Consider the following 22,754-nt stretch of genomic DNA (forward strand, 5'->3'; position numbering starts at 1 on the left):
ATGAGCTTGAAAGTAATAGGGGAGTTTTCGTGTAGTGACTTACTCACATAATAGACTAGCCGCTGTACTCCATTCTCTACCCTCACTAACTGCATGATTAGCCATAACAATGTAGGCGAAAAGGATTTCTTCCTCCTCGGGTCTAGACATAATGGGGGGCCGAGAAAGGTAATCCTTCAATTGCTGAAAAGCTATTGCACATTCTTCATTCCACTCAAACCCTTTCCACTTGTGCAAGAGTTGGAAGAATGGCCTACATCTGTTTGCGGATCGAGAGATAAATCTGTTCAAGGCTGCAGTCATTCTCGTCAACTTTTAGACCTCTTTGGGATTCCGAAGAGGTTATAAATCATTGATTGCTTTAATCTTATTAAGGTTAACTTCAATCCCACGGTGGGTGACCATGTAGCCCTAAAACTTGCCTAAACTGACGTCACAGGAACATTTAGAAGCATTAAGGAGCAATTTATGCTTTCTCAACACCTCAAAAATACTTCCGAGGTCACTCACATGCTCAGCCTCTACCTTGCTTTTTACCACCATGTCATCAATGTAAACTTCAATATTCTTGCCAAACTGGGGTTCAACCATTCTAGTCATCATCCTCTGGTAAGTAGACCCAGCATTCTTCAATCCAAATGGCATCACCTTGTAATGATAATTCCTAGTAGGCGTTACAAAAATAGTCTTTTCTTGGTCAACCAGAGATAATGGTATCTAATGGTACCCCTGAAAAGTATCTAAAAAGCTCATCCAAGGATGACCAACCGTCGCATCCACTAACTGGTCTATTCAGGGTATCAGGAAAGGGTCCTTGGGGTAAGCTTTGTTTAGATCTATGAAATCCACACACACTCGCCATTTCCCATTTTTCTTTTTTATCACCACTATGTTAGTCAACCATTCTGGGTAAAAAAAAAAAAAAAATCTCTTTTATTGCCCCTGCACGCTTAAGCTTCACCACCTTTTCTTTGACAGTATCAGAATGTTCTTTAGAAGAGTGCCAAGGTGGTTATTTCTTAGGGGTGATAGATGGATTAACATTCAGATGATGACAAATGAAATTTGGATCCACCCTAAGAGCTTCATAAGCACTCCAAGCAAACACATCAACGTTCTTTCTAAGGAAAGCACTCTTCCTTCTCTCGAGGAAGCAGCTGAACTCCCACTTGAAAATACTTATTGACATCATTATCAATAGTAATCTTTTCCAACTCTTCGCATCTCACCCCTTCAACTATAACGTCCGAGGACGTTTCTGTTTCCTTTGGTTGCTATAAAGACTTTTCTGTGGTAGCCGAGGATTCACCCTCGGACTGATGTCTAATTGCCGCAACTAGGCATTGCTTAGCCATAGCGTGACTTCCAATCAGCTCCTCGACCTGGTCCCCTGAAGGATACTTCACTTTCAAGTACAAAGTTGAAGAAACAGCCATCATCGCATGAAGCCAAGATCTTGCCATGATAGCAGTATAGAAGGAATACGCGTCCATCATGATAAAATCTACTTCAACTACTTCTGACCCTGCTTGAATAGGCAATCTGATCTAGCCCTTTGGAATAACTGTCTTCCCATCAAACCCCACAAGAGGGGAATCATAGCTAACCAAATCCTTGGGCTTCAACTTAAGCCCTTTGTACAGGTCAGGGTACATGATCTCTGCCCCACTGCCTTGATCCACCAAGACTCTTTTCACATTATACTCCCCTATCCGGAAGGTAACCACCAAGGCATCATCATACGGTTGAAAAGTTCCAGCTTTATCATCATCAAAGAAGCTCAAAGTTGGCCGGAATTCCATTCTTCCCTGCTTAGAATCAGGGATCAAATCCTTAGCGTGTGGCTTTGCTATGGACATAACCCTTGATGGATACGAACCAGTCCGACCTGGGGCAACAAGAATAACATTGATTGTTCCCAAGGGTGGTCTTGAGAAAGCATCCCTATAGTGTGCCGACCCGACCTGACTCCCCTGCCCAATGGGTTGATATAGGAACTGCATCAACTTTCCAACCTTGACTAAATGCCCTAGGTAGTCACGTAAAGTCCTACAATCCTCTGTAGTGTGTCCGCAGTCCTGATGGTAATGACAATGAATACTTTGATTACGCTTCATAAGGTTTTCTCCCATCTTGTTTGGCCACTTGAAATATGACTTATTCTTTATCTTACAAGCTCCCTGAACACTGTGTTAACTACTTGGGCAATAGCATGCCTAATAGGTCCAGCAAAATTTCTCTTGGGCCGATTGCTGTTATACTTCTCTGACCTAAAATCTCTTCAGTCATGGGGAATTACCTTCGCCTTTCCCTTCCCTTGTTGCTGATCCTCTTCAACCCGTTTATACTCATCAATTCGGTCCATTAGCTAATGCATACTTCAGGCAGGCTTCATTGTCAAGGATTTCCTCAAATCATGCTCAATAGGCAAACTGACCTTAAACGTCCTTATTGCTACATTCTCAAAATCTCCATCTATCTCGTTAAACATTTCCCAGTATCTATCCAAGTATGTCTTCAGAGTCTCCCCCTCTCGTATAGCCATGGACAGCAACGAGTTCAGGGGATGAAGAACCCTACTACAAGTGACAAATCGGGCCCCAAAGGCCCTAGTAAGCTCTTGAAAAGAGCTAATTGATCCTTCCTCCAACCCATCAAACCATCTCATCGCCACTGGCCCCAAACTAGATGGAAATACCTTGCACATTAAGACCTTATTCTTTAAGTGAACAGTCATTCTCTGGTTAAAATGACTGACATGCTTCGCTGGATCCGTCCTACCATTATACATGGTAAATGTTGGCTAGGTGAACCACCAAGGAAGTTTTTCCCCCTCAATCCTCCGTGTAAATGGTGACTTTAAAATATGACGTAAGGCCCTGCCCATAGCAGCATTCCCCAAGCCCCTATAGGTCAGGCTTCTACTCCTTCGCCTATGATGCGCTCTTCATTATAAGAGAAAGACTCACTGGGAAGGGTCCTTGATCTGGGTCTATAACTGTCATCATCATCAGATTGAGACCCTCAACTCGAAGGGGTCCCTCTCCTTTGCTTACGGCGTAGCTTCCTACGTAAGTGATCTATCTCTAGTTGCAAATTTGTGGTATCTTCTCCATGAGACACATGGCTCCCACTTCTGGACTGACTCCTATTGGTATAAGTTGTGTGCACACTAACTTCACAGTCTCCCCTTCATTCAAGATTAAGAAAATGATCTTGACGTTGGGATCCAACATATTCTTCACAGTTTGGCCCTGAACCCACCATGATTGAACAAGCTCAAGAATGTTCAATTCCCTACAGACAATACCGATTGTAAGGGCACGTTTTGCTCCACAACCCAAATGGTTTAGACAATGGCCCAATGAATCCAAAACAATGAATTTGTTAGAGAGTGGACCTGTTACTGAACGTTCATTGAGTAAGGATGTTGATCACAATAGGCTAGTTAATATTAGGATGAACAAGACAAACAGTTTGAAAAAGAAAAGTGCTCCTCGATCAAGTACGAGGAAGGTATGTTCTTATATATTTCTCTCAGACTTATACAAATATTCCAATTCTTGGTTACACAATGATTTTTCTTTTGGTTTTACTCATACCCCCCCTTCTGTAATGGAGTCCTTCCCTCTTATATTCCCTTTTCCTCTTTCATCTCAACCTTCCATGTGTAGATTAGATTGCTAATCTTGATACTTGACCCATCAGTAACTTCTTGAAATATTTATGGGTAGCTGTAAGGCTGAAAGTCACTATTCAGGTATCACTTCCACATTAATGCGGCCAAGGGGTTAGATGCAGAGCATTCAATGTGGTGGTTGCAGCTTTCTTCTTAGATATTTCTCAATTCTCTGTTAACTCATCTCTTTCTAAAGCTTATCATCCCCAGCACGGTTGCCTATTGCCCAGTACTTGATAGGTGGTCAGACTTTAGGCCTCCACTTTGTTGGCCGAGGAAGGATTGCTCCTTGGACATCGTCTCCTATTCATTATGCGCAGACCTCTTCCTTGGCCTAATAATCTATCTACCTTCGCTAGTACTTATATGTCCTCGAGCTATTTGACGTCCTCAGGTATGGTCCACGGCCCAATATCTTTATCTGGGCCCTTCATCCCTACAGTAGGTATAAGCTCAAATATTATCTTTAAATTTAAGAGTGATTTACTTACCGGCCCCCCCTAGAATTTTGGAAAAAAATAACTTCAAACCTCAAATAGTTTCACACTTTCAACTGAAAGAGAAAATTTTGATATAAAGAACCCAGAACCAAAAATAAAATTTGGCCATTCATTGAGTTGTTGACCCATAGCTCCTCCAAAATAAGCAACAAAATAATTTCAATAAATTCAAACAATCACAAAAGGATAAATAGAAAAAATAAACACAAATCTTTTCTATTTAGGACTCTTAAATTAAGAGATTCAAGACAACTCCTAATAAAAATGGGGAAAAAAAACTCATCTTTATATATATATATATATATATATATATAAATCAAACAAACAATCCCATCCTCCACCCATCGCTGCTTATTGCAAAGAGCTCCATCAAGTTGAAGATCTAACCAGCCAACCAAGGACGGTCGGCACAAATCTAGCCTCCAAGCCCTCTACGACTCCACTGCTGTATTTATTTCTCTTTCAATCCTTCTCTTGTTTGTATATTCAAATGTGTTCACTTTAAGTTTAAGACTCAGCTGCTCTTTGTTTTAGTAAAGTGATGGAAAACTATAGTAACTCATAAAATAGGAATATAAAATAGGATTGTTAATTATATTATTATTTTATTGTTTGATATTTTTCATTGATGAATATAGGTTGATATGTTGATACGTGTAGTTCAATCAAGCAAAATAAGATCACTATGTAGTACTCTACAGTACTATAGTACTGTAGAGTACTATAGAGGACTAGTGGCTATATTGTTAACTTGTGAGTGATCATCAATTTGCTTTACGTTCAATGTAATTTTTGTCTACATTGCAATTTCAATTTAAACTTATATGATAGACATACAAAAAGTAATAAATATTGTACATATTTGTAAAAAATTTGTGAATATTTTATATATTTTTACAAATGTATACAATATTTGCCACTTTTTTTGTGTATACAATATAAATTTATATTATATCGTACAATGTAAAAGAATAATTTTCCTATATTTTAAATTAACAAAAAGTAATAAATATTGTACATGTAAGGACTAGATTTGGGATCCTGAACCAAGGTATAAATGGACTTAGGCCCAAAAAGCTCAAAACAATGAATTTATAGAGAATGGGTTAGAAAACTGGGTTTTAGTTAACCAAACAACAAGTTAGGTAGGTTTGATGACAAAATAATGAAAATACACAAGTGTAAACTGAAGAAAAAACATCCTTGGCGAAGTCCGAGGACACTGGTTCTTATATATATTGTTCTTAGGTAATGTTACAAGTTTGGTTCTAGATTGCTACAATGATTCTTTCCTAATTTTTCCGATCCCTTCCTCATAGGAGGTCTCTTATATTATACAGCTCCCTTTGGACCATCTTGATCCTACACTTGTTGATCATTTGAGCCCTTACTTAAGTACCCGTCCCATCAGACATCCTCTTTGGCTTTCTGTGAGTTGTGATTGCCAAGACAGCATTGTTCACGAGTCTTCTCCACATAAATGCGGTTAGAAGAGTAGTTGTAGTGCATTTAATGTGGTGGTAACAGCTTTCCCTTAGATATTTTTGAGTTCCCATCACCCTGGTATGTTTATGATGCACGTTCCTATCATTGGAACTTCCTGGAAGGTCACCTTAATTATCAGGATACATACTGGAGTTGTTCCTAGTTTATCCGAAGAGATCCTCCTCCTCGGACCACCTTTCACTCATTCCCTACTTATGAGGCTTTAAACTGGAATTACCCATAGCTATTTATTCCTCATCGGACCATTCGTGTCCTCGGACAAAGCCTAAGGCCCAATATACACTTCAGGCCCTTAACCCTACAATAGCCCCTCAAAACTGAGTTTTTTCCCTCTTATCCGAGGAGAAAAATGGGGTTTTTATTTTTTAAGGGTTAATACCAACTGATTCCTTGATTCACATGTGCGGGAGTGCCATTTTAAGTGCCTCATAATTGTTATTGACGTTTTGAAGCCCGCGAAGTATCATTAGTTGCTTCAAGCGGTGTTCTATCCCCCACATCCAACGGTGACGCGCAGATCCAATGGCTGATATTTTTATAGGAATTTTGAGCAGGATTACTCCCATTCATTCCCACCCTCTATATAAAGCCTTGAGGGAAGTCATTTTCCCTTTACTTTTTGAATTTTCAAGCTCTCCAGAGATTTCAAGCACTCAAACTCACTAAACCCTTTGCACTCCTAAGTTTCCTTAACTTTTTTCCTTAAGAAACTCCCAAAATATTTTTCTAAAGGTTTAGGATTTGATACACTCACTTGTTTTCGTAAGTATCTATTTCTTCAAATTCTCTTTTTCTCCTCGGCCAAGCTCCTCGGTCTTATTCCTTATTAGAAAACTTTCTCCTTGTCATCCACGTTTGCTTAAATGGGTAGATTTAAGCACTTAGTGGATTCTCCAGCTGATATGGAGGGTTTTAGGGCCAAATATCATATCCCACAGGGAGTGGGCTTACAATATTGTCCCCCAAACCGAATACTTACCAATAGAGAAGTGGGTGAAGTCGTCATTCCCATTATTGCTTTCATAGAGGGAGGAATGACGCTTCCCATGGGTAGGATAACCAGGGATTACCTGATTAACCATAGACTGACTCCCCATCAATGTGCCCCCAACCTATTTAGGGTCTTGGATTGCGTAGACACTCTCAACGAGCAGATGGGCTTGGGGCTTACGTGACATGATGTGGTTCACATGTACGAGTGCCACAAGCTTGCTGGGGCGGGATACCATCTCAAGTCCCGGTTTGACATCGTCAGACTGATATCGTGCCTTCCTAAGTCAAACAGGGCATAAAGGATGACTACTTTATTGTCTCCGGAGAGCGGAATGACAGTCTTCACTGCCCAACTTGAGCGGGAGATCCAGGTGGGGTATCCTAGGATTAGGTCCCTTAGCAAGGATTTTAGTCTTCTTATATACCTTTTGTTTTTTTTATAACTCTATCTTAACATTTTGCCTTTTCGGATAATAGTTTTTATTTATATAACCCCAACTTCCTCCTCAAGTGTTTTTGCAGATAAAAACCACGTCGCGCCGAGACTTAGTCTTGTCAACGTACCGGGTCTCAACAAATTGCTAAAGTCCGAGATATTAATAAGCGAAAACGGATAGTTACGAGCCGCCCGCCTAATTTTGGATTACGAGCCCTTGTCTCACATATTTCAGGACGTAGGCCAAGCAATAAGGGCCGGTGATTCTAGGCTAGCACGCATAGACGTCTCTAAGCCAGGGTTTTTGGCTCGGAGAGACCTTCCACCTGTTGAGCTACCCATTCGACGCGTCCCTCAGGAAGTAGCCGCTCCGAGGGAGGAGACAACTTCTACACATTTATCACTTGAAGCTGAGATCGACCAATTCCACCTTGATGAGGAAGGTGAAGTGCTAGAAAGGTCGGTAAAGCTCTCGGACTCCGAGGCCGATTTTGATAGATTTTCTGCTGTCCATTCTCCAAGGTTAATAGTCGCTCGGGTTGATTCCGGCTCAGAAGACGAAGAAAAAGGTATGGACCTGAAGCAAAGGACCGGTTTAGGGGGTCTAATGGCCAACAGGAATAAGGGGTCAACTTCGAAAGAAGTCCCTAAGACCCAAGTTCCTCCTCCTCTCCCTGTGATTGCGCTGGGACTGCTCCCCAATCCTAATTTGAAGAGGAAGAGGAAAGTGCAAGAAGTGCAAGAGGTGGAGGAGAGCAAAATGGTTCCACCAAAGGGGACAAAACAGCCCAAGAACGTTAAAGATAAAAGGGCTCGCTCTGTGGAGAGCCGTGAGGAGTCCAGTAGTGCTGAAGTGCGCCGAGGGCCGCGCACTTAGGCCCCTCGACTAAAGTTGGATGGTGCTCCCATTCCTTGGGAGGCCACAATCTGGGAGTCTCAAAAGCTACACGCTACCCACCTCGCCGAGGACTTATAGCAGCCTCTCCTCCTCCCTAGAGATATGGAGGGCCTCAGGCATACCAGGCAACCGGACCTTTTCATGTCATTGAAGAGAGACCTTGCAATGGTAAGTTAATCAACATCCTTTTTTTTTTGTTGAATACTAAGATGCACATTTATTCATATATGTATACACACACACACACACACACATATATATATATATATATATATTTTATAACCCCTTTGCTACTTTTATACAGCTCACCCAGCAAATTTACGTAACTAAGGAGTGGGTTAGGAACGCCCGCGACGAGGTTAAGGCTGAGGCCCACTCCCGCCTTGAGGCTGAGAAGGCTCTTTGAGCCCTTAAACAAGAATAGGCAGAGTTAACCAAGAAGCTAAAAGAAGCGAACTAGGCGGGAATGCCGAGGCGAGCCTAAAGACCACGGAGAGGCAAGTCGAGGATCAGAGCCAAAAGTTTCACTTAACCGAGATAGACCTGGCCACTGAAAGACAGATGGTTTTGGATCTCAAGGCAAAGCTGCAAAAATCCAAGGATGCAGCTCGAGTGGCCAGTGAAGCCGTTAAGGCCGTAGTGAAGGCATCCTATGAACGTGGGGTGCGGGACACAGAGACCCGGCTGGCAAAAGAGGTGGTCGTAATGTGCAAAGACTACTGCACCGAGTCATGGGTAGTAGTGCTTGACCAGGCAGGAGTCCCTGCAGACTCCGAACTGAGGAGGGCCGAAAACATCTTCTTCCCGAAGAATATTCGAGAAATTTCGAATACGGTTCCTTCTCCTGAGCAACCCCCTACCACCCAAGCTCCCCCTCCTAGTGCTGAAGTTTCTAAAGGGGCTGGAGTGGGTATGGAGGCTCAGCCACCGATGAAAGCCAATCCCTTCGAAGATGCCCTTACAATCAGGGATGTGGTCTCCCAAGCCAAGGACACAGAGCTCAAATCTCAGGTTAAGGGTGGCAAGCTGAAGGCAGCTGATTCTGAAGAGGGCCCTCGACCAGCAGAGAAGTAGTTGTAGGATTTTTCCTTATTATTATTTTTATTTTCTTGTGGTTTCTGCCACCACTTGTAGTGCATCTTCCTTTGATTAATGAATAGAATTTTCTTTTTACCTCTTGTGTCTCTACTTTATATGCTTTCAAGTTTACTATTATTGCAAATAAAATTGAACTACTGCTACTCTAACTTTAATAAAAACTAACAACAAAACCCTGCCACCAGCTTAACTAATTTGACTAAGTGCCAGCAACAAAGAGATTTACCCTATATTTGTACTGTGACTTGATTCTTCTGCAATGAAGGCTGAATCCGATAAAGATAAGTAATAAACTTTGCAAAAAATAAAAGGAGGAGATATTCTTCATTCTGCCCAACACTTGGATAGATAATTAAGAACATTAACTTACTCAGAGCTACCAATCTGAGGAGTTGGTTATAATGTTGGCTCTGTCTTGACAATTAGTGAGAAATAAATAGATATCACAAAGTGTTAATTTTACCAAAGTATGCGGTCTGGGGAGCTTGACGAGCTAGGTATGACTTAGGTTCTGTTTAATACTTATACAAGATGTCGTTAAGTGTTAATTTCCCCAAAGCACGTGGTCCAAGGAGCCAGACATGACTAAGGTTCTGTTTAATCATTTATATAAGATGTCATCAAGTGTTAATTTCCCCAAAGCATGTAGTCCGAGGAGCCAGGCATGACTAAGGTTCTGTTTAATCACTTATATAAGATGTTATTAAGTGTTAATTTCCCCAAAGCATGTGATCCGAGGAGCTAGGCATGACTAAGGTTCTGTTTAATCAATTATATAAGATGTCATGAAGTGTTAATTTCCCCAAAGCATGTGGTCCAAAGAGCCAGGCATGACTAAGATTCTGTTTAATCACTTATACAAGATGTCATTAAGTGTTAATTTCCCTAAAGCATGTGGTTCGAGGAGCCAGGCATGACTAAGGTTTTGTTTAATCACTACTATGAAGTCCACTTCCACTACCTCTAAGCCGGCCTATACGGGCAACCTAATCTGGCCCTTTGGGTTAACAAGCTTCCCATCAAAACTTACCAGAGACAAATCATATGTTGTCAGGTCTTCAGGTTTCAAGTTTAGTCCTCTGTACAAGTCAGGATACATGACTTCTACACAACTGCCCTGGTCCACCATTACTCTCTTTACATCATACCCCCTATCCTGAGGGTAATCACCAGAGCGTCATCATGTGGTTGGATGATTCCAATCTTGTCTTCGTCCGAGAAACTCAACGAAGGTCGAATTTCCAATCTAACCCTCTTCGGCTCGGAGTTGGAGTTCTCGGCTAGTGATCTAGCTACAGACATCACCTTGGAAGGGCGAGAACCTGTTCTCCCCGGTGCAGCAAGAATGACATTGATTGTACCTAAATGGGGCCTTGGAGGAGCATTTCCTTGAGCCCCTACCCTTCACTGGTTTCCTTGTCCATTAGGTTGATACAGAAATTGTTGTAGCCTCCCCTCTTTTACCAGTTACTCTAGATGGTTCCACAGCGTTCGGCAATCCTCGATGGTATGCCCCCGCTTTTGGTGATACAGGCAATGAAGGCTTTGGTTGCGCCTCAAAGGGTCTCCACTCATCTTGTTCGGCCATCTGAATTATGGCTTGTTCTTGATCTTCTCTAAAACTTGATGCACCAGTTCTCTGAATACAGTGCTTACCACTTGAGGAGCTGTAGGCTCAGACTGCCCAACAAAATCCCTTCGGGTTCTGTTATTGTTGTAACGGTTCAACCTGAAATCCCTCCTCTCCTAAGGGATAACCTTGTCCTTCCCCTTATCTTGCTGCTGGTCTTCTTCAACCTTCTTATACTTGTCAATCCGATCCATGAGCTGGCGTATACTGGTAACAGGCTTCCTAGTCAAAGACTTCCTTAAACCATGCTTGGCAGGTAGGCCGAGCTTGAAAGTACTGATGGCTACATCGTCAATATCGCCATCTATCTCATTGAACATCTCCCAATATCTGTCTGAATATGTTTTCAAGGTTTCTCCTTCTCTCATGGACAAAGATAACAAGGAAGCCAAAGGCCGAGGAACCCTGCTACATGTAATAAAGTGGGACCCAAACGCTTGGGTGAGTTTCCTTAAAGGAATCAATGGAACCTGCCCTCGGACCTTCAAACCACCTCATTGCCACAGGCCCCAGGCTAGATGGGAATACCTTGCATATCAAGGCCTCATTCTTGGAATGTACAGCCATCCTTTGATTGAAGTGGCTAACATGCTCTACAGGGTCTGTTCTGCCGTTATACAGGGTGAATGTGGGTTGAGTGAACCGCCGAGGAAGTTTCCCTCCCTCAATCCAGCGCGTGAAAGGTGACTTGGAAATTTGGTTGAGTGCTTTACTCATAGAGTCATTTCCCATGCCTCCCAAAGATGAATGTTTGTTTCTACGTTCATGGCGATAGTCTTCATCATACGAGAAAGACTCGCTGGGGGGAGTCTTTGACCTCTGTCTATAGTCTGTGTCCTTCTCATCATTGGAAGAGTAATTAGAGTTGGAAGGAGCTCGCTTTCTACGTTTGTGGCGTAAGCTTCTCTTTAGGTGATCAATTTCCTTCTACATGGCTTTGACATCTTTCTCTTGGGAGAGATGGCTACCACCTCAAGAATGGCTCTTACTAGTATGGGTAGTCCATACACTCCCCTCCCGGTCTTTCCTTTGCTTAAGTTCACAGAAGTGATCTTGACGTTGAGATCCTATGAATTCTACTTGGTTTGGACCTGAACCTACCATCGTTGAACGTCAAACTCACTATCGCACCAGTCATTCCCATAGACGACGTCAATTGTAAGGACCAGATTTGGGATCCTAACCCAAGGTATAAATGGACTTAAGCCCAAAAAGTCCAAAACAATGAATTTATAGAGAATGGGTTAGAAAACTGGGCTTTAGTTAACCAAACAACAAGTTAGGTAGGTTTGATGATAAAAGAATGAAAATACACAAGTGTAAACTGAAGAGAAAACATCCTCGACGAAGTCCGAGGACACTGGTTCTTATATATATTGTTCTTAGGTAATGTTACAAGTCTGGTTCTATATTGCTACAGTGTTTCTTTCCTGATTTTTCCGATCCCTTCCTCATAGGAGGTCTCTTATATTATATAACTCTCTCTGGACAATCTTGATCCTACACTTGTTGATCATTTGAGCCCTTACTTGAGTACCCGTCCCATCAAACACCCTCTTTGGCTTTCTGTGAGTTGTGATTGCCAAAGCAGCACTGTTCAGGGGTCTTCTCCACATAAATGCAGCCAAAAGAGTAGCTGTAGTGTATTTAATGCGTTGGTAACAGCTTTCCTTTAGATATTTTTGAGTTCCCATCACCCTGGTACGTTTATGATGCACGTTCCTGTCGCTGGAGCTTCTTGGAAGGTCACCTTAATTATCAGGATACATACTGGAGCTGTTCCCAGTTTATCCGAGGAGATCCTCCTCCTCGAACCACCTTCCACTCATTCCCTACTTATGAGGCTTTAGATTAGAATTACCCATAGCTATTTATTCCTTCTCGGACCATTCATGTCCTCGGACAAGGCCCAAGGCCCAATATACACTTTAGGCCCTTAACCCTACAGTACATATTTGTAAAAAAATGGTGAATATTGTATATATTTTTACAAATGTATACAATATTTGCCACTTTTTTGTGTATACAATATAAATTTATATTATATCGTACAATGTAAAAGAAGAATTTTCGTATATTTTAAATTAATAATAGTGTTTCTATAATAATAGTATTTGCTTGAGCAATTAAATTAAGCCATTCACTCATTCTTATAGACTTGTTTATTAATTTTGTAGAATAAAGTATTTTTTTTGTCATGATTGGCGGAAATTCACTTTTGGTCCCTACATTTTGGGCCAATTCGCATTTTGGTCCTTAAATTGATTTCATTCCTATTGTCATCCCTATTTTTAAAAAATCATTTCTATTTTAGTCCCTACCGTCATCCAAGTAACGAAACCCTATTACGTGGCAGACGGAGTGCCCTGGTTGCTGACATGGTGCTGACATGGTGCTGATGTGGCACTGACATGGCATTAAAATATTATTAAAAAAATTATTTGGCTTTTTTAATGCCACGTCAGCATTTTAATTTTTTTTTTAATTTCTGATTAAAAAAATTTCAATTTAAACTGAAAAAATTCAAAAACAAAAAACAAAAAAAAACTTTACAGTTTTAAAGATTGAGAAAAAATTTTAGAGCAATTATTTCAATTTTTCTTGAACTTTTTTAAGAAACAAACACTAAATTAACACTATTCACGCTCTATGTTGGCGTTTTTGTGTTTGTGTTTGTATCTATTTCATGTTCTTCTTTCTTTTAGGTCTCGTTTGGGAGGAGGGAATGGAATGGAATGGAAAGGAATGAAAAGAATCATTTTAGAATATTCTTCCATTCCCTTGTTTAGGAGTTTTAATGGAGGGAATGGAAAGTCCATTCTCTTGTTTGAGAGTTTAAGTAAGAGGGAATGGAATGGGTAGGAGGGAACACTCATTCCTTTCTATTTTCTTAAAACCTCAAATTTTCATTCCCCCTGAAATTGGGAGGAATGTGAGGGAATAGAATTAAATTTAATGATTTTTTTATTAAAACTCCCAAATTACCCCTATATATTCAATTCTTTATTTTAAAATAGGGGTCTAATAGTAATATTGTCATAAAATGATTTCATTCCATTCCCTCCATGTTACTCCCAAACAAGATTACTTACATTCCATTCATTTTCATTCTTTTCCATTCCTTTATTTTAAAACATCCAATCAAGGTTACTTAATTCCATTCCATTCCATTCTTTTCCATTCCTTTCCCTTACTTAAATACATTCCATTCCATTCTATTCATTTCCATTCCCTTATGATTATTCAATTCCATTCTATTCCATTCCCTTATGAACTCCCAAACGGAGCCTTAAGATAAACCAAAAAATAAAATCGAAACAAAAATAAATTAATAAATATCCCAAACGACATTAGGATGCGTATTTATAGTGCTAAAAAACCCAAATTAGTTTGTGTGTTTGTGTGGCATTTGTCTCTCTTAGTCTCTATCTCTCTCGATCTAAGACGACTTGCTCTCAGATTGGGTTGGTTGAAAAATATCCCAAACCACGGCAAAGAAAAAGAAGAGGGAAGAAGATCAGCCTAGAAGAATTAGAAGAGGAGATCAGTGGTAGTGGGTTTGGTGACTGAAACTATCTGTGGGTTTCGTGGCTAAGATTGGTAGAATCAAAAAAAAGAAACTATGGCTGTTTAGACTGACGCAGTGGGTTTCACAGCGGTGGCTCCCGAAATGGAGGTCCTCTGACGAGCTTAGGTGGCGTGACATCAGGTTTGATATGGCTTTCTGGCCATGGGAGTTGCGATGGGTTTTAGGTTTCTGTCACGGGTTAGAACCTCCTCTAATCATCCAGTGGAAAAAGTTAATTGTGAAATTGTCATTTTTCTCTCTTTTTTGATCAACGATGGTGGTAGTGGGTTTGGTGACTTTGTGGGCGTGGGTTTGTTGACTGATCAGTGGGTTTGACTGTGAGAACGTGAAGTTTGATTTTTCTGGTTTCGGGTTGTTGATGATTTTTTTGGGTTCATGGGTTTGATTAATTTTCTAGGCATGTTTTCATCTTCTTTTCTGTAGAACATGAAGAACAGTTCTGGGTTCACCTGCACTGTTCTGGGTTTGCATTTGTTCTGGTTTTGCTCTTGTTCTGGGTTTGCTCTTGATTCTGGGTTTTATTTCTTGTTTTTCCGGATTTGATGGAGATTAGATTTGGTTGCTGGATTTGGATTTAGGTTTGCTAGAGATTGGATTGGTTGCTAGGTTTATTTCTTGAATTTGGGAAGAACATGAAGAACAGGATGTTATTTTCTTACGGAAAAAAATAATGAATTTAAAATAATAATAATAATAATAATATTAGATTTAAGGCCAAAAATAGTAATAATAATAATAATATGAAAGTAAAAAATTAAAATGCTGATGTGGCATTGAAAAAGCCAAATAATTTTTTTTAAATAATATTTTAATGCCATGTCAGTGCCACGTCAGCACCATGTTAGCAACCAGGGCACTTCGTGTGCCATGTAATAGGGTTCTGTTACTTGGGTGACGACAATGACTAAAATATAAACGATTTTTAAAAAATATGGACGACAATAGGAATGAAATCAATTTAGGGACCAAAATGCGAATTAGCCCAAAATGTAATGACCAAAAGTGCATTTACGCCTCTTTTTTTTTTAAGTTAAAATTTTTTATTATCTTTGACTTGGCCTCCTTTAAAATATTTTTGACTTTGCCACTGACTATATGGATGCTTATTTGAAATTTGGTTTTTTACGTATGCTTTGTCCCCCCTAACTTAAAATCCCGAGTCCGTCCCTGCGAATATGTAGTAGGGTCTTTGTACACGACGTGCAAGTTCTTTCCATATAGGGTGACCTAAGTGGAGAACACGCAAAATGCTGTGGAACTAAGTGTATTCAACCATCGATATGTAAGTTAACCCATCAGGAGTTCCCAGGCTCAACGATGAAGGTATGGGTGATGTTGTGTGATCGTCGAACCCAAACGACGAAGGTATGGGTGATGTTGTGTGACCGTCGAACCCAAAGGAGGTGCTCGTCCCGACGGGTCTCAAGGAGACTGAAAGTGATGCTCATCCCGACGGGTCTTAAGGAGATTGAAGGTGACGTCTGTCTCGACGAGTCTGCAGGAGACTGAAGGTGACTGCTAACCCAACAGATAGAAAAAGAGTAAGAAAATTTCATGGTCGAAATATCCCTTATCAATATAAATCATGAATGAATGGTAAGCCAGAACTTCATAGAAGTATGATTGCGATACAATATTCAAGATTCATTAGTTGAAGGTCCTATTTGCTTCAGAAGATTAATCTTTCACGAAAAGTTATGAACCATTTAGTCATTAAATTATAAACCAATATGATGATCCTAAAATGTCAAACCATAACCATCAAAGTGGGGGCGAACCTGAGTTCTTTGAAGTTTATACATTAATATAGATTAAGAACTTGACTTTTTCAAGTTACATAGAATTTGGTCAAAAAAAAGCAAATTAAACATTAGATAAACTTTGTTGTTAACTATTATTATAGGAAAATTCGGCATGAAAATATTGACAATGATATGAAATCCAACTTTGATGACAAACAAACATGGCTATTTGAAGGCCAAAAATTAAGATAACCAAGATTTAAGGAAAAACAAAAGATATTGACCTCAATCCCATTAGTGCTGTGGTCTATATTCAAAGAGGGCTGCGGAAAAAAGTAGTTGCTAAAAAATGTTATCTTATCATATATCACCTTGTATGGTATAGAAAAAATAATAATAATATGAGTCCGATTAAAGGATGTCTTTAAGGTATTTGTTAAATTGATTATTTTAGGAAAATATTGATACCACTTTCCTAGGAAATACCTTTCTCAAAAAAAAAAAAAAAATCATAGGAAATACAAAAAATTGTAAAAAAAAAAAAAAAAATCAATTTTTTTCTTCTTTTTCTATAAAAAGTTTTTTAAAATAGTTCCTAAACCAATGCAATTAGAATATCCGTTAACTTTTCTCATAATAAAAAGAAGTAAAAATTGGAAACAATCATTTACGTGGTTCAGCATTACACGCAAGAAATCCCAAACTATTATATCTTTACTATTCAAAACTACTAGTAAGTTGCCCGTGCGATGCACGGATAATTTTGTAATATTTTATGTAAGATTGTTTTGGATAATATTGTGTATGTATATATATTATAAAGAAAAAGTAAACTAAATTAGAGTAAAGAAACATATACATTTTAAGGTATTAAAAATTAGTTTAGTAGTTTCATTGCATATTTGTACCCTTCTTAAGGTAAGATTTAAAAAAAAAAAAAAAAAATCATGAAACCAAAAATAAATGCAAAAGAGTAACGGGACCATGAAAATCAACTAATTTGTGTTGTGTTCACATATTTCATACCATGAAATGAAAGTTTGTCCAACTCTTTAACCGTCTTCCATTTATCGATAGTGCGACATTATGACATGGTTTGGACAAATGTGTATGCATGTGTCTTATAGATGATTTAAAATTGAACCATGGTAGAATATGGTTTTACATTGTGCACTAAATATTCTCTCTACTTAAATACCCAAAACAAAAACTATCCAACCAAATTATCCACCCCTAATTTTAAAAAGAAAAAGGGAAAAAAAAAAAAAAAAAACCCCCGTAGGGGTTTCGTCTTGATGGTAGTGGGTGGCTTGTATAACAAAGGCGGTGACCCCTTAGATTCCTCTTTTTCTCTCTTTCAAATGTTTTGTCAGTCTCAAGTTTTTTTATTTTGGTAATATATAGTGAAACATTGTGTTTTATACAAAAATCCACAACATTTTTGTGTCTCTCTATCTTTCTTCAGGGCCTTCTCTGGTTAGTTATTACTATTAGTTCTTAATTATTATTATTATTATTATTTTGCTTTTTTTAAAATACTAAAATGGTGGGTGTGCTAAAAGACATGAAGAATAGAGAAAGGTGTAGTGTAAGTTTTGTAAATGAATGAGACATTAATAAGCTAACAGTAAATAAGTTAATATGAACTTTTGGATAACAGTAAAAAAACTTAATGAAAGAGGTAAAAAAAAAATGCTAGATGCAAAATTAAAGCGTTACTTGGCAAGATCTCATGCACACCCGCATGAGATCTCTGCTTTATATATATATATATATATATATATATTGATGATTATTCTTTTATAACTCTTAATCACTAATCAGCATGAGTTTAAAAAACCTTTGTGATACGACTTTATCGTACGTACAAAATAAGCATAGATTTTTTTAATCTTTTTTTTTTTTTTAAAGGATATTGCTATTGTGTTCATCCTTATAAGAATTTAAGAATAGATTTTTTTTTTTATCTTTATTTAAATAAATAAATAAAAAGGATATTGTTATTGTGTTCATCCTTATAAGAATTTAAGCATAGATTAAATTTTCACTATTTTTTACAATTTTTCTTTGATTCCTTTATAATTTATATATTGTGTTGGTTTAAATGAATTTTTTCTCAAGCTTTCAGATGATGAACTTTAGATAAGATGTTCAACTTTTATACGCCAAGCATTGACTGTAAATCTTGTACATGGAATAAATCAAGATAAGAAATTAAGAATATAGTCCATTTTGGTTGGCTTGATTTGTTTAGACATCAATTTTCTCTCTTGCCAAAAGTCCGACTTTTAGGCGGAAGTTTCCTTGATTATTACTTGTATACAAAATTCCAAGATCATTAAATTGGAATAGGTCCCTTATTGACCTAACCAATTGGAATATGATGAAATTTCTTTCCATCCACAGTAAACGTTGTGTACACTCCAAATTTTTTCTGCATCTCATAATGATACGTTGTGGAAAGGTTTCATCCAAGTCCAACATGATTGAGAGTTGTAGTTGAGACTGTGGCCCAGAAGCTTTACTATTCAATACTTTGCGAGAAAAATTAAACACTCATTTGATGTAATAGGAGACTATGGAATTTGACACTGTATACACTGGGATTTGTTCTTGATGTTGTGAAATTGCTGTAGGTACTAAAAACTATAGGTTGATTAATTGGCAAGTCATGTTCTTTAAGCGTGAAAAGTCTACGATGGAAAATTTTTATGTTCTTACAATAAATGTTTTGGAGAGAAAATTGTTAGCCTCCTTATCCCATTGGGACCCCCTTATTTATATAAAGGAAAAATGGTCCAATATTCCTAAGTGTGACATAGTTACATGGAATTTTTGTGCAATTGTGCCTACATTTCTTTTAAAAATTTAATTATAATTTTAAACTCTAATTTGGTGATTTTTATATGATTTTTGTGGTTTGATTTTGATTTAGTAAAGACATATTAGCTAAAAGAAACGAAGGTAGAGCTATTAAAGAAATTTATACTTTCATATTAGTAATTACCGATGGCCAATGTTGCATTGTCATTTGTGGTTGTGGAATGAATAAGCGGTATGTTGTTTGGGCGACTAATTAAGGCAAAGCAATTGACCATGTTAAAAGGGATTAACAACTTTTTCTTTCTCCTTTGCCATTTGTGGTATGTATATGCCTTTTTCACATATGCTCAAGTGAAGTACCCATTAGGATTTCCCTTAATTATGATAAACATATTAATTTTTTTTTAAAGGAAGTTCTATATTTATTGAATGAGATATATATGTTGAGGGCCATGTAACTGAATTGGCACCTCCCCATACATAAAGTGTCTAGGGTTTAAGGGAGAAAATGTTCAAATTGTGGGAGTCAAGGAGAAAAGATTCAAGTTGCGGGGTTAGCATAGATACTGTAATTATTTCTAAATTAAAAAAAAAAAGATATATATATATATATATATTGTTTTCCTTGAGCTAAAGTAGTTGCAATGGGTGTGGAGTGGATGGTTTTTTTTTTTTTTTTTTTTGTGTTTGAGTATTTTGGGTTGTTCAAATGAGTAATGGCTCCTCTTAGGTTCCTAAAATTTTTGGTTTTTTGATTTTGCTATCTATAACTTGATTCTTCTCTACCTAATAAAGTTTGGAATTTTTTGTAATTATATTTTTTCTTCAAGAAAATGAATAGAAATTTACCTTCATGTTCATGCTCATGTTAATGTTCATATTTGTAAACCTAAATCATATTTAAACCCCTAATTTTAAAAAGAAAAAGGAAAAAAAAAAAAAAAAAAAAAAAACCCCGTAGGGGTTTCGGTGTCTTGATGGTAGTGGGTGGCCTGTATAACAAAGGCGGTGACCCTTTACATTCCTCTTTCTCTCTTTTTCAAATGTTTTATCAGTCTTAGGTTTTTTATTTTGGTAATATATAGTGAAACATTGCGTTTATATAACAATCCACAACATTTTTGTGTCTCTCTATCTTTCTTCAAAACCTTATCTAGTTAGTTATTATTATTAGTCCTTAATTATTATTTTTTTGCTTTTTTTAAAATACTAAAATGGTAGGTGTGCTAAAAGACATGAAGAATAGAGAAAGGTATGGTGTAAGTTTAGTAAATTAATGAGACATTAATAAGCTAACAGTAAAATAAGTTAATATGAACTTTTGGATAACAGTAAAAACACTTAGTGAAAGAGGTAAAAAAAAAAATGCACAATGCAAAATTAGAGTGACACTTGGCAGGACCTCATGCACTCCCGCATATGGTCTCTGCTTATATATATATATATATATATATATATATATATATATATATTGATTTCAATGATGTGACAATTTTTTATAAATGTTTTTATTTTTTATTTTTGTTAATTTTGGAATAGTGCAGCAAAAAGAATTAATATAGCATTTTGAATTGTGTATTTTTTTTTTTCTTCCATACCTTTTTATCATTTGAAGGTGCATCAAAAATCTTAGCAACTATGTAATTTTCAAAACCATCATTTAGATTGAATTCATTCAAATGAAGTAGAGAAATCCATTTTTTTCCTAATTTTTTTTTTTTTCAAATCACGTGGGATTCCTTCTCCAATATCAATATTTTTACAATAATTTAAATAAGTTGTACCTCGGTTTATTTTTCAGCAAGATCTCTTGTAGATTTGTTTAGGATTTTCTCAGCATCTTGATCAAATATCACAAAATTTGTTTTGTTAGTTGCATCAAAAACTTCAATTTGAAAACTGTATCTGAAGTAGTTTGCAATTGTATATATATAGTAGTTATAGTGAGATAAATATATTATAAATATTTGAAGAGTATGTAGTTAATGTGAGTGCCTCTAACTTTGGGATAGAAAGATTTATTTTTGTTTCACATTTTGCACACCAAAATGATCCTGCTTGTGGTTTGACATTCCTTTCACAAGGTATGCACAAAATGTAATATCAACCCATTGCTGTATCGATATTACTTATTATTGCAATACCCTAGCAGTTCACATCTTGCAATGAACTTTGAAATTAATATGTATTATTTTTTTAATGTAAATAATATGATGTATTATTATTTTTTTACGTAAATGATAAGTATAATTTGAAATGATTAACAAACCTATTTCATAGGATCTCATTTAATGGATTTTATCTTTACTATTTTCTTCGTATTCTTTAAAGATAAATCCTCCTATGAAAATTGTTTTGCATGTATTTTTGGTATTTCTTGTATGGGATCATGTTTTTTACCATTCCTATCATTGAATTTTTTAAAAGAAAATATTAAGTTAATGGCATTTTGTGAGATAGTATATGCTATTTATTAGACTTTTTTGTTATTATAAATTTTAGAAATATGCACTTGTCAATTATTTCAGCAACCTCAGTGATCTCAAGATTTATAAATATTTTTGTTGCACTGGTCATTGATAGAGAATTTGTCTGCAGAAATTGCATAGAACATTATTAATAGACAAAAGCATATTGAATTGAAATTGGGGGAAAATGAAGACATGATTTCATGAGAATAAGATTTTGTAGAATTATCATCTATACGTGGGGAGGAAGAAGAGAGTTTGCAAGAGGGTAAGAGTTTTTACTTTGATTTACACATTGGAAGGGTCAAACTTGGGTCATAATATGTAGGGTAAGAACTGGGCTTGAGTTTTTCATAAGGTTTGGTCTACTTTTAAAAGGTAGTCTATTTTATAGTGAATAACTTTTGGTCTAATTGGTCTAATTTTCAAGAACAACCCATATTTTATATAATAGTAAAAAGAAGTTACTATGATCTATTGGATAACAGTAAAAAAAAATAATAATAATAATAAAATGAGGTAAAAAATGCTAAATTTATATAATAGTAAAAATAAGTTACTATGATCTATTGGATAACAGTAAAAAGAATTATCATCTATACGTGGGGAGGAAGAAGAGAGTTTGTAAGAGGGTAAGAGTTTTTGCTTTGATTTACACATTGGAAGGGTCAAACTTGGTTCATAATATGTAGGGTAAGAACTGGGCTTGAGTTTTTCATAAGGTTTGGTCTACTTTTAAAAGGTAGTCTATTTTCTAGTGAATAACTTTTGGTCTAATTGGTCTAATTTTTAAGAACAACCCATATTTTATGTAATAGTAAAAAGAAGTTACTATGATTTATTGGATAACAATAAAATAATAATAATAAAAAGAGGTAAAAAATGCTAAATTTATATAATAGTAAAAATAAGTTACTATGATCTATTGGGTAACAGTAAAAAAAACTTAATGAAGAAAGGTAAAAAAGCTAAATGTAATATTAGAGTACCACGTGGCAAGACCTCATGCACTCTCACATGAGGTCTCTACTTTTATATATATATATTGATTGATGTGTTACAATAAACCTATTGTAAAGTATATACAATATTAGGCTTAGTATAATAACCTTAAAAATCTAGATAGCTTATGGTCTTATAAAACCATGGTAAACTATGGTTTTCTACCAATCATGGTCTATTATTAATAATACTTTTCTAATATATTTTAAGATAAACTAGTAAAATCCACCAACCACTTTTGAGGTTTTATAAAATGACTTTCGTCCATATATTGCATGAAATTACACTTTCCCTTGAGGTTTGTAACTTTGTATAAATGCAACATATAGGTTTTCATTAATGAATTATTTTTTTTTTTAAATTCCTAATAATATTTATACATACCTAATG

The 22,754-nt window shown here is 36.8% G+C and overlaps 1 protein-coding gene across 1 annotated transcript; it reads right to left on the reverse strand.

The window, feature by feature from the left end:
• Window positions 1-1,547: 1,547 nt before the first annotated feature.
• LOC126695851 (uncharacterized) lies at window positions 1,548-2,365 on the reverse strand. Its single transcript, XM_050392653.1, has 2 exons — window positions 2,300-2,365; window positions 1,548-2,180 (listed from the first exon to the last, which is right to left on the reverse strand). The coding sequence occupies exons 1-2, from the start codon at window positions 2,363-2,365 to the stop codon at window positions 1,548-1,550; spliced, it is 699 nt and encodes a 232-aa protein (XP_050248610.1).
• Between the last annotated feature and the right edge of the window lie 20,389 nt (window positions 2,366-22,754).

The sequence above is a fragment of the Quercus robur genome, chromosome 8, assembly GCF_932294415.1.
Source record: "Quercus robur chromosome 8, dhQueRobu3.1, whole genome shotgun sequence".
In the NCBI taxonomy this organism is placed as follows: Eukaryota; Viridiplantae; Streptophyta; class Magnoliopsida; order Fagales; family Fagaceae; genus Quercus; species Quercus robur.